Raw genomic sequence first — 12939 nt, 5'->3', positions numbered from 1 at the left:
GTTCAGCAGAGATAGGTTTAGAGGACCTGGTGTGACTCCATGGGCCCCTAGAGTTTAACCTCACGTCTTCTCAATTTCACCATCTGAAGTCTCACTTGTAAAAGTAAATCTGTTCAGTTGACTAGCTTGGTTATAAACCCTTTGTCTTATCTGGATCAGGTACGCATCCCTCACAAGCCTGGATTTTATGAAGTAGCATAATGAGTATTTACTTTGGAAGCATATGTAGCCAGTTAACTTTATTCTGTCGATGTATCTAATTTATTTTCAAAAACCAACCCAGCTTTCATGAATGAAGTAAAAGCCCCTTCATTTTGTAAAGAATTTTTTGTCTTTTCAATTAATTTGTTTTGTTGTTTTGGCTGAGGTTTTTTTAGCCCATATTTTAAAAAAATCAATCAAGTGGGTTTTTATTGAGAATATACTGGTGGTGCCTTTACTGAACTTGTGATGCTCTGTAAAGTAATTTAGGAGGGCAGCAGGTTGGTAGCAATGAACTGCTCACGTATGCTGTATAGCCAAAACACTGAAGTGATCATCAGATCTGTTGCTCCATGGATGTTTTGTGTTTTAAAGGACAGGCTAGAGGAATCCATGTGGATTCCATGGGGAAAGTCAGAAGGAGCTGAGTCTGTCAGCAGTGAAAAAACGGAAAGGCAAGAAAACCATGGAAATTCCCCATTGTAGTGGTCTGCCACAGACAGCGAAGGAGATTCCTAGGCTGTCATTCACTACAATTCTCAAAGTTTAAGGTGAGATCTTTGAAGCCGATGCTTGCAACAGGAGAGTGAGTCTCTTGAATAGCAGGAGAGCTGAGAATAAAGAGCTCAAGGACAGCCCCTAGAAGCACCTCCCATGCCAGCCTCTTTAGTGCCCAGGAGGAGGAGAGTGTTTCTTCTGGATGTATCAATGAAATAGAAAGTTGTGGACAGACTAAAGCTTCCTTATTCCCACTTTTCAACCTGGATTTTTGCTGTCCACTATGGGAACAGAGAAGTTAGATTTGCACCTGGAAGTGGCAGTTCCCTTCTTGTGGCTTCCTGCAGCACCAAGATGATGCTCTGCAGCGATGGAGAGTTGAGGGCAGACTCCAGTGGGGCTCTGGCACTGGCCTGCAGCTCGGTACACAGCCAAGGTGTTGCCTGAGGCAGGACTGCACTTTCTGCTCTTCTCTGGTGTCATCCAAGTGGGTGTAACCCCACTGTCTTGTCCTTGTGGAAATCGTTCCAGAGATCCAGACTGCTGTGAATAGATCTGATATGTTTTGCAGAGCCATGGAGAGTGTGGGCCTGTTTACTTTCGAAAAGATTACCTTGGTATAAATACAAAAGACAAAGTAGGATATGTCTGAATGAGGGTGATCCCCAGTGAAAATAAATACGTACATGGTAGAAGCCAAGTGTGATGTCTTGTCTTCTTTCTTTAATCTTGTCTCCTCACACCAATAATGTAGTAATTGCAGGGATTTTCAGGTTATTAATGAAGCAGGGGTATCTTTACATCACTGGAAGTGAGACACCGCTTTAGCTGTTAAACAGAAATTTCACGAACCTCATTCAGATGTAATGAAATTGTTCGATTTAACAATTTTCTCCTTTATCTGAGTGCGGTTATTGTTACAGCTTCATGTTACTTTTGACATTGCAGCAATCATTTCTCAGCAGTTGGAGGGGTTTTGAACGCAGCGTTTCCTTCCTCTTACAAGGTTAGGAATTCCCCTTCTCACATTATAGCCCAATCCTTTTATATATTGCTAGCGGTAGCATAGAAAAGGGTAACAGATAGTAGTAGGCAGAGAGTTACTGCACTTAGCTTCTGGCTACTAGCTGACAGATGCCCGTGCTCTGACTTTGGTGAGTGATTACCAGATAGTTTGGCACTGAATTAGTGCCACAGTTAATTGTAACTGATTCATCAGGCTGAAATATGTCACTAATTTAATTCAGCTATTTCATTAATCTGATTCAATTGCATCCAGCTGTTAGAGGTGTATGAAAGAAAGGTACCTGACACACGAGGCAAGAGAACTAACCTCTGCTTTAAACTGTAGAACAGTCAGTAGGACATCTAATGCTGAAATTGAATTGCTCCGTAGAAATTTGGTTTCCAAGCACAATACTAATTAGCTGTAAGCTCGAAGAATGTCAAGAATTAATTAAAACATTTCAGTGGCCTGTGTGGGTTTTAAATGTTGTTATTGCCCCAATATTCTCAGTTCTTACACTAACTGCTTTTTAGAGAGCATGACTGGAATTGTCTTCTGAAGTGACTGAAGGTACTAACAGTTCATTGTATCATCAAAAATGGACCTCCTTGCTTCTTGATTTCCCTTTTTTTCCTCAAAATTTATCTGCTGGGGTTTTTTATGCATGAATTGCAAGTGGAAAGGCAGGATCAGTGATTTTAGACCCAGACTTTGACAGCACTTCTAGTTTTTCTTCTGTAGCTGTACCCTGGAGGCCTTCTTACCTGCTTTCATTTTGGCAACAGGAAAACACCTACAGCTCCATCGAATAATTTTTTTAATTTCAATTAAGTAGGATGTCAGCCAAAATGCATGATTATTTTGCCCTGTTAATGAAAGAACTGCAACAGTTTAAACATTTGGTACATGAAATGTCCACAAGGTAAAAAACATGTTGGAAAATTATGAATTGAAAGGGAATTCATAATAAAAATAATCTTTTGGTTGTTTCTCAAATATGATATTGATGTGTAAAATAGCTAAATTTCATGTGTGGGACTTGCAGATGAATAGTGCAGACTATTCCTTGTGCTCCTATTCCTTGTCTCTGATGTCTCCACATTTGGCTGCGTAGTAAGGCTTAATGTTCAATGTGCCGTGTTATAATCTGTGGACATATGATGACAAATACACAAGGTGACATTACATGAGAGAAGCCTTAATACTTGGAGGGCTTGTAGAGAGGCTGCTCTGAGTGCCAAGCAATGCCAGAAACCACAAACTCCCAGGCTACAGCTTGATGCCATGTCCTGTTGCTTGCTTCCTGTGGAATCACATATGACCTTAGTGCCTGTTCCTTGGAACCACAGAGGGAGAAGGATGGAGACGCTTCACCATGTGTCTGTGAGATGTAGGTGTTGCCTGGGAGTCTGCCGAGGTGGGGAGAATTGAAAGGGTCTTTTACAGTGCCACGTTATTGACTTGTCGGCATAGAATCCCCCATGCCTGCATGAGCTCTCTGGTGGTGGTTTCCACAGCAGTCAGTTCGGATCTCAGCGGTTCTGATTCAGGACCTTTTGCAGAAGGTCAGGTTAGTTTTAACCCTGAGGCTTACTTACAGAAATAAGATTGTGCTTTGATTTCTTTTTGTGAGGAGTTTAGGTGGTTGCTGTGTGATAATACCGTTAAGTATGATGGCTCAGTAGTCGAGAAAATGCTTGTTCATTATCCCTTCTTTCAAAGCTTGACTTAATAATTACTTACGCAGTAACACTTGCCCTAGTGAGCATTGTGCACTTCTTAAAATAAACTCAATGCATTGCCTGGAGGCATAACATAACTATATCCTGAAAAAACCAAGTTATTTGGATTGACAATGCTGTAAGAAGATCAGTTTGATGTTACTTGATTCTGTCTCTCCCATCCCTGGTTTTCCTGCCCAGGGGTGTGACATTTCACTCTAGACTGTGAAACAGGTGACAATAAACGTGTATCAATATATGTGTAAGTCACATTTTTTATGAAGGTATGAACCTTTTAATGCCTGGAGAAGATGAATGTGGTCAAGACATACAACTCCTTTTGTGTGTGGATGTGATGTCATTGGAAGCGCATGATGTAGAAGCTCAGAGCAAGCACATACTTGAGAAAGCAGATCTTGAGATATATTTCAGGCAGTGACAGTCCAATAGTTCATGGTCAATCTGTTTCATTGTTGTATCTCCAAAGGGACAGCAGAGTGCCTGTTTAAAACACTGAGCCCACGAAATCAATTGGAAATTAGGCAGGTGTTAAGTTAGGTGAGTGGTTTGTGTTAAACAAAATGAATGGTAGAAGGAAATCCATAAAATGCTTTTCTCAAAGGTACACCTGACTCTGTCTTTCTCTCCTCTGTTTTTCACACAGTGCCGGTCCTAAAGGAGATAACATTTATGAATGGAGATCTACTATACTTGGACCCCCAGGTTCTGTATATGAAGGAGGCGTTTTTTTCCTGGATATCACATTTTCATCTGACTATCCATTCAAGCCACCAAAGGTAGGGGTGAGGTTTTTCTTCCGTTTATCTTTTTTTCATGTGTGAAAAGAATGTAACTTAGAGCAAGTGAGTGCTCATTGCTTTCTGAATACCACATTTGTTTAAGGTCGCTTGAAAACTACAAGGTCCAAAATCTTGGCTTGCAGTTTCATAAAAGACATGTGGCTAAGTTATTTCCCAATTAACACAGTCAATACTGATTTTCAAGCTTTACAAGTGACAAATGAGATGATAATTCTGTTCAAGAGTTAAGATTAAAGACATTTTAATGTTAATAGAAGACAGTGCAAGATCTTCTTATGCTTCCTTCTTCTCATTCCAGCTACTAAAATATATGTATAATAAACTTTTTTCTGTTATGAACCAGATTCTATATCATATATATAGTCAAATAATTTTTAGCAAAGTAACAGAAAACCAAATTAAGTTCAGGTAAGTAGCTAGAGTGCTATATTGTGACTTCCATTATTGGGAAATGCCAATCTATTTACTACTGGTAAGACAGCAACCTTGTTTGGTAATATTTTTAAGCAAAAGCTCTTTTTATTGAATTAAACTAATCTTAATTTAAACTAAAATTTAATTTCCTTGCTCAGAAATAGTATGGACAGTTAAGAAACTATAATTTACTGATGGCCATCAAAGAAGTTATGGGCTGTTCCCTTCTTCCCTTCCTTAATGCCAAATTACAGCTCTTGACCAGGTCACCAGAAAGCACACTGCTGACATTCACAGTGAGAGACTAAATACATTCTACTGCACAACATTTCTACGACTTACGGTTCTTGTGGCTATGACATTGTTATTATAAATCAAATACCCTTGTTCATTCCCAGAAGGATTACAGCATCAAGAATAATACACTCTCTATGTATTTCACACTTCCCTGAAACCCACAAAAGTTAACATTCTCTGAGTTAAGGTTGTTATAATGAAGCGATGCATAGTTTTAGACAAATTCCTCATGGAATTGTAGTTTTTTGGTGGGTTTTTTTGTTTTGTTTTGGTTTGTTTTTTTTTTTTTAGAAGATGACCATCTTTGAATTTTCAGAAAACGTGATGGATTTTTTTCTCACCTGCATCAGTATGAAAAAGTTTTCATCGTCTACTTGTGCTTTGTGTAATTTAAGCACTCGAATATTTCTAACTTCTTATTTGTGCAGAATAATGCTTACTTGCTCTATCAATATTAAGCTGAAATAATTTAAAAACAAGGACAGTGTTAGTGTGATAGCATTGTTTTGACTGTATATTATATCCTGCCTAATGAAAGGTAAGGCAAAATTTCATTGCTAATTGGAACATTAATAAAAAAATGCTCCATTTAAAAAATATTAATTTTCATTAATGGTCTGTATTGAGGCTTTTGAAAGAAAGGAAAAGACCAACCAATACTGCACATGCAGCCAAATTCTGTCTGCTTCGTCACCTTCAGAAACCACAGTAAAGTTATACTGGTGATTAGATCGTTCTTGACGTGCATTATGTTAATTAAATAGTGTACAGTACTATGAAGTAGGTCCTGATCTTTATGAGTACTACAGAGGTCTTGTGTGAAAATAGTTTATGCAACAAAGATCTCCATGGTAAGTTTCTTAAAGGTAGCCATGACTACAGTAAATACGCACTCTTCTGTTGAATAATCATGTTCTAGAAAACGAGCAAAGCAGCTCTGCAGAACTGGGAGCACTCCAGGCGCTGCTGCTGCTGCTGCTCAGAGACAAGGAGCAGGATTCCTGGCCAACCCAGAATGATTCTCTTTCTGTCTCTTATGCTGTGATTCCAGGTTACTTTCCGTACCAGAATTTATCACTGCAACATCAACAGTCAGGGAGTCATCTGTCTGGACATCCTGAAAGACAACTGGAGCCCTGCTTTGACTATTTCAAAGGTTCTGCTGTCTATTTGTTCTCTTCTGACAGACTGCAACCCAGGTAAGGAGCTCATAGTTTACTGAGTATCCACTCTTAGTCGTTTGACTTAGTTGCCATGGAATGTAATTTGTATATTTGATTGTATGCAGATTAGATAAACATCAGTATTTTTTAAATTGGGGATGAAACTCTTCCGCTTGAATGCAGTACTGCATTTAACGGTGCTTTTCACTCCTGGGGCACAACAGAAAGTTAATAGCATTAAGCCCTTTTTACCCAAGGTATGGTGGAGAACATACGCTGGTGTCATTAAAGGTCTGTATTGTGGGAGGTCCAGCCAGTGAGTAGCTGATCCAGGAAAGTTTATAAATCCTGCAGGTCGTAAGGGGCCGCAGGAAGTCCCTTCTCCTAAGACAGCAACTGTAACATTTAATCTTCCAAATGTGACGGGGACAATGTTAAGAGAGCCTTTTCTGTTTTCAGAGAGATTCCCTGTTGCTACTGGGAGGGGAGGAACTCCGCTGGAAGCAGTGCAGTTTGTCAGCAAGTGTGACCAGTGTCATTAGACAATGAATGCTAATTGCCTGCAGTCCAGGCAGGAGCTGAGCAGTAGTAATAAGATGACAGTTCATTTACAGAAGACTGGTAGTGATCAGGGAGAAATGGACTAGCCTCTTCCACAGAAAAGTTTCATGACTCTTGAAGCAAACTGGATCCCCTTGGTGTGTGCCCTACAGCCCTGATACCCTAATGTATGCCAGTCTTGTCCAGCAATGCAACAGGAGCGTGCCAAGCTGCGCTCGCTGAGTGTCCCTTGCACCCAGTGGCCCTTCCAAAGGGATGAAAGCAGGGCAGCCTGGCTGGGGCAAGATTCATTCGTTAATGTGCAGATAACTACAGCAGATTTTTCTGTTTTCTTTTTGTGTTGATTGTGCCTTGTGTGTTGTCTCATGGAAATGTCTTGTATGATAAGAGCCCTGCTATAGCTAACAGCAATTTCTGGCCTAACAAAGACTGTGTATTTGAATAGATTCTGTATTCTAAATCATGTATTTCTTTGCAATTTTTTGTTGAGGAATGGTTTCTAAAGCATCTTCTCCTTGCCTTTTGCAGCTGACCCTCTGGTTGGAAGCATAGCCACTCAGTACCTGACCAACAGAGCAGAACATGACAGGATAGCCAGACAGTGGACCAAGAGATATGCAACATAAACGACAAACTATTTGTGCAGTGTGAAGGTGCAGAAGGCAGCTTTGCAGTGTGCAACAAATCTTTATAGCCTTTACAATACGGACTTCTGTGTATATGTTATACTGGTTCTACTCTGCTTTTATCCTTTTGAAGACTGGGATACTGGCCCCCCAAAAAGGTAAATGCTATCAAGAGTAGAAATTTGTAGCTGTAGATTAGTTATGTTCAAAATGCCTACTTGCAAGTCTTGCTTCTTTGGGATATCAAAATGTATTTTGTGATGTACTAAGGATACTGTTCCTGAAGTCAACCAAATATTATAGTGCATTTTAGCCTAATTCATTATCTGTATGAAGTTATTAAAGGTAGCTGTAGATTACTAGGAATTATGTCATTTGTATTAAACCCAGATCTATTTCCAATATGTGGTACATGCTGTTGTGAAAACTGTTTTAACTTTTACCTTTGTCAGTTTGTAATGAAAGGATTTCCTTTTTCCCTTTGTAGCTCAGAGAGCACCCAGTGTATCATCTCAAACACAATAAACATGTTCCCCAAGGAGTAGTTTCTTTGTTTTCCTATTTTAAATTAATATTTGAATAAATTTAATTATAGTAACAAGGCAGGGCCAATGTATCACAGATCCCTGTGGATAATCTTTAAATTAATATACATGAGCAAAGGCTTGCTATTAAATGTTTAATGCACACCTGTGGATTGTTTAAGTTTTCCCTGTTTTGTTTTTAACAGAACAAATGTCATTTCTACAATTTCCTTAAATTTAATACTGTTCAGCTCTTTCTCAAGTTGGAATGAGAGCATTGCATATGCTTTCTCCAGAAGTTAATGTAGCTGGTTGCTTCAGGGCCAGTCCTGCTCTCATAACAGACTGCCTGAGTCTTGCTGCAAATTTTTTTGGCAGGACGAGGGCCAAGTTGGGGATAGTCTGGTGCTTTTGTTTCCAAGTAAAGCCAGTCGGACTTGCTGTCTAGAGAACTAGAGTTACCCATTGAAAATGGTCTTCCAAAGCATGATTGAACACACTGTCATCTGTCCAGAAAAGAAAGTAATAGAATAAATGTAATCAGATTTTTATGACATAAAAACAGTTGTGGGGGAAATGAAGCTTTGTTAGTGAAAATGAAGTCTGTAAAACTTTTAGACTACGTTTCCCCCCCTTCACTTTCTGGCTTGGAAATTTTGTAACATCTGTAAGTAACAAAGATATACAGCTTTATAGTACATACAGTTTAAAAAGTAGAGTCACTAATAGTTTTATAATTTAAGCTTTTATAGGTTGCCAGTCACACTATTGATTTTTTAAAAAAGAGACTTGATCCCTTTAGGTGATTTTTAAAATTACACTTCATTTTAAACATCACTGCCTCCCTTACTACCTGGTGGTTTTGGAGATAATGTAGCACTTCCATCAGTAGGATGCTCTGATCATTTAATATATGAAAACTGAATGTTAAGTTTAAAAATTAAAGCAATAGAAAAATGTTAAAGGTTTAAATCTGAAGTTTAACATCACTATAGAGGTCCCTATAGAGGTTTTTTGTATCACATGACCTTTGATCATGAATTGTCCACCCTACTTTAAATATTTCTACAGATTCCTGAAGGTGGCTTGAAGAACTGTGTATCCCAAATATCTCAAACTAGAAGCCAGTCTCTTTTGTTAGCTACAAGATAGCTTTAGAGTTCAGGTTATAAAGTGCAAAAGGGAATGAGAAACAGGGGATCTGGCAGGTGAATATACCTAAGTCAGGTAACAGACTAATGCCAGGAGATGAAGTGCTGGAAATCACTGCTGAAGGTGACCAGAATTTCTCATTATGTCATTGGACATGTGAGAAATAGCACAGATTGGCAAAGAAACAAGGGGCTATCGCATCCGGGCCGGACGTCTAAAGTCTGCTCACTGCTGACACTCCTGGGTGACATGGTGCTTGTACACCACTCCAGTGACTTTCCAGTGAAGAGCAAACTATGTATTTCACATGTTAACTGTGTTGCCTACAGAATTTACAGATATTTATATCATAAAATATTATGGTATGAAAATACAGGTTTTAATCCTGATTTTAATGTATTTTTGGTTTTGTATTGTACCTACAACTTCAGATACCTAGGTGTACAAGTGGGATGCCTTGTTAGTGTTGCCCCGTCTTGCCTTCCTTGCAATTGGATCCTTTACACTGAATTCCCATCCTTTTTTTTTTTTTTTCTGTTGGTTTGTCATGATTCTGTTCTTTTTTAATGTAGGTTTTTTTGTGTGTGTAAATTTTATATTTACTGAAGTAAAGGTTGGTTTTGTGTAAACATTTAAATTTTAAAAAAAAAGAAAAGAAGCTAATTTTGTTTCTCAAGTTCTCTCTGCTAAACCATGCAGTAGAAAGAAATTTGTATTGTTAAATAAATCAATTAGTTGTTAAATGAGAATGTGTGTCTGTTTTCATGGGAGGGGGAGAAATCCCTGCTGGAAACACATCCAAAATACAAGTTGCAAAGAGCAATCTGGTGTTTTCAAACTATTTCTTTCCTGGCTGAGTGAGGGTGAATACTGGACACTATCAAAGCACAGTGCTGATCCTATTTTACAGTTTTAGTTTTCTGTTCCATCTTCTTATTGTCAATCACTGGACTCTCTATTTGGGAAAAAGTGAAATTACATTTCTGTGAAAAGACCAGCTAAAGAGATTGCATGTTCTCTTCCTCTCCATTTTTGGAAGGGCTTTTCTTGTTCTGCTCTCTTTGGGATTTGGGCAGGGAACACAGGCAGCTGGCTGGGAAGGTGCCTGAACTGGGCTCCGTGGTCTCCCGGCACAAGGAGCACTCTTGTGGGAAACAGCCAACCCAGCCTTTGAGCTGTGACACTGCTGAGGAACAGAGAGGGCCAAACCAAATGGGCTAATGGTCACATCTGTCTGCTTTTCAGCTGAGGAGGTGGCTGCATCAAGAGCCAATAATTTGTCATTTCAGATGAGAACCGATGGCTTAATATAAATGTATTAAATATAAGTATATTAAGTACAATGGAAAGGCAAATATGTATCAGCCTTGTTATTTCTGTACCAACACGTTCTTGGTGAGCTGCTTCATGTTCTGTGATGTCTTGGCCATGTGTGAGGCACCTTACGTGGAGACAGTCTTTCTTACCGAGCAATGTTGGCTCGCGATTGTTCGAAGTGCATAGCCAGGAAGGGAAGGGAGTCTCGTGGGGCTGGAAAGTAGGACTACAGGGTAATGTGAACCATGCAGACTTACAGAGCCTTGTAAGGAAAGCAGGAACTGAACCAGGTCTGGTTTGTACTCTGCTTCCTCCCTGCCTCTTGGAGGAAAAAGAAACTCTGCCCTGCTTTACTGCATACCAGTTCCTGCTCTGTACCAGCTTATTTGTGGCCACAGGTATTGTGGGAAGTTAGACCAAGCTTCTCCCTTTCTTCACCTTCATGTAAGAGAAGCAGATTTGTGGCATCACAGCAGTGTCTCCACTTGCCTGCACCATGATGGGAGAGCTGCAGGGCTCTGGCCGAGGGGCTTTGCAGCTGCTGCCACAGTTTCCTTATGGCCCTGCACGGGTCACCACAGCACTGTACGGGAGAAAGCTGGAGTCTGCAGCAGCTTCTACATTGATCTCGTGGTCTTCTGCCTGTGGGTTTTGTCTGCATAGGTGCAGGTGGCAGAGGAAGGAGTCCTGACTCCAGGCTGAAGAGTGAATTTCATCTCTTCTGCATTTTCTTCAGCAAAACTTAATATGGATATTTACATGAAAGAAGGAAGGCCTGTGCAGGCATCCTGAACTGAAACAGCTTTGAAGGACAGTGACAGTAGCGTGACTAAAATGAGATTTGATTCTGCCATAAAACAGCATTGTAATTCTGCAGCCCGTGCTATAGCCAGGGAAATGGATGCATTTGAGAACTCAGCATTGCTTCCTGTACAGTATCCCTTCACGTCCTGCATGGTGGCACCCCTGGCACTTGTACTGATTGCCTAGTAACTTCTGAGGCTGAGCTGCTGCTCCCTGTCCCTCACTAACTACCCTGACTGCAAGCGGCTGGAGAGGATCATCCCAAGACACCAGGAGAGATCATGTAATAGAGCACATTTTAAAGAGAGAAAATGTGAGACAACAGCAAGGCTGCTTGTACTGCTCCCTGACCTTGTTGATCCTGATGATAATGAGACACTTTCAACTGTAGCTTGGGTGGGTGGAAGAGCAGATAATGCACTTGGAAGATAATTGCTGGGACGTTTGCAGCACACAGGGCCCTTTGCTTTTTTACCCTTCAGAGGGAAACTTGCTTCAGCCTGTCTTCCCCCATCTCTCTGTGGGCATGTCTCTCTGGAGTAGTTATGACTACCTCTGATGCTGGGTCGAACAGAAAGCACTCAGCATACTAGCAACAATTTGGAGGAATCTTTAAAACCCAAACCTGCCAGGAATAGGTAGAATAAGAGGCATAGTATGAAAAATCTACATATCTTGTCCCCTCTAAGCACAAGCTCTGCATCTGTAGGGATGTAGTGTGTGGTGGGACCACATGTGCGGGTAGCAAATGCATACATTTGTCTCTTGGTGTGTTGTTGCTGCTACTGCTCTTCCTCAGGTAAGGTGTGGGCAGCCCTACCTGTTTACGTAGTGTTTCCAAGTACTGGGAAGCACTTTGTAACTTTGATGTCCAAGATAAACATCTCTTTGAACTGTCCTAAACTGTTGTCCTCCACAACATCCTTTGACAGTGAAGGCTACAGTCCAAATACGGGCTGTGTGAGAGAATACTTTGTTTGTTATGTGATTATTTCAGGTAACCTGCTATGTGAATGCTTCATTTTATGCCTCCTAGTTTTGTACTGTTAGAAATAATGAATAATTGCATCTCATTCTTCCTCCTCGATCCCATTTATGATTTTATGTAGTCATTGTTATCAGCACCTAGTGACCTCTTTTTCCAGGCTGGAAGGTCCTCATTTATTTAACCTCTCACTGTATGGAAGACACTCATTATCCTGATCACCCTTGTCTGTATGTTTTGTAATTCTGCTCCAGCTGATCTAAAGGGATGAGAGCTGCATGCTGTATGCAAAAGGTGAACTCGCAGTTCACCCGGAATAATGTTTCCGGTTTGGTCTGCTTGCCTAGTAATTCGTAATACTCTGCCTGTTTGACCATTGCTTATTGCTTAGCTAATGGCTTCATTACGCTGTGTTCAGAGACGCGGGAACCTCTTTTCTGAGCAGGAGCTAATTCAACCTTTTACGTAGTTCTAACAAATTTGTCTTTCCCAATATCCACTGCTTTGCATTATCATCGCTGAATTCATCTGTGATCTTATCTCCCAGCTCATTAAATCCGTTGTGACTCTTGGCAGTCAGCTTTAGTTTAGTCTGCCTTGAATATTGACTCTGTGTGTGTGTGCTGTATGCACCAAAGGTGGGAGGTAATGCCGAAAGTAACGGCAAAGTGCGCTGGACAGGTCTGTCTGCCAAGAAGTGATGGGTCCCGGAGGACAGATTATCATCTGGCTTCTGAATGGCACAAATGAAAGCAGCTGCCAACTGTTCTCATCAGTCTGGGCTTTGTCTCCCTCTACAGAACAAATGTCAGGTCATTATTTAAAGAGGAGCTCAGCGAGCTGTCCTCT

General features: G+C 40.5%; 1 protein-coding gene across 1 annotated transcript in view; it reads left to right on the top strand.

The window, feature by feature from the left end:
- The window catches only part of LOC104499260 (ubiquitin-conjugating enzyme E2 E3), a gene marked incomplete at its 5' end in the record, with an annotated part of 55398 nt that extends 45668 nt beyond the window's left edge, over nucleotides 1-9730 (top strand). Inside the window, 3 exons of the mRNA XM_010142744.1 lie at nucleotides 4091-4223; nucleotides 6010-6157; nucleotides 7211-9730. Coding sequence (XP_010141046.1) covers nucleotides 4091-4223; nucleotides 6010-6157; nucleotides 7211-7308 — 379 coding nt within the window. The remainder of the gene's footprint in view (nucleotides 1-4090; nucleotides 4224-6009; nucleotides 6158-7210) is intronic.
- Nucleotides 9731-12939: the final 3209 nt, after the last annotated feature.

This window comes from Buceros rhinoceros, unplaced genomic scaffold (assembly GCF_000710305.1).
Source record: "Buceros rhinoceros silvestris isolate BGI_N320 unplaced genomic scaffold, ASM71030v1 scaffold9319, whole genome shotgun sequence".
Lineage (NCBI taxonomy): Eukaryota > Metazoa > Chordata > Aves > Bucerotiformes > Bucerotidae > Buceros > Buceros rhinoceros.
The sequence above is the reverse complement of the archived record's forward strand: the minus strand, read 5'-3'. Positions and strand labels throughout refer to the sequence as shown.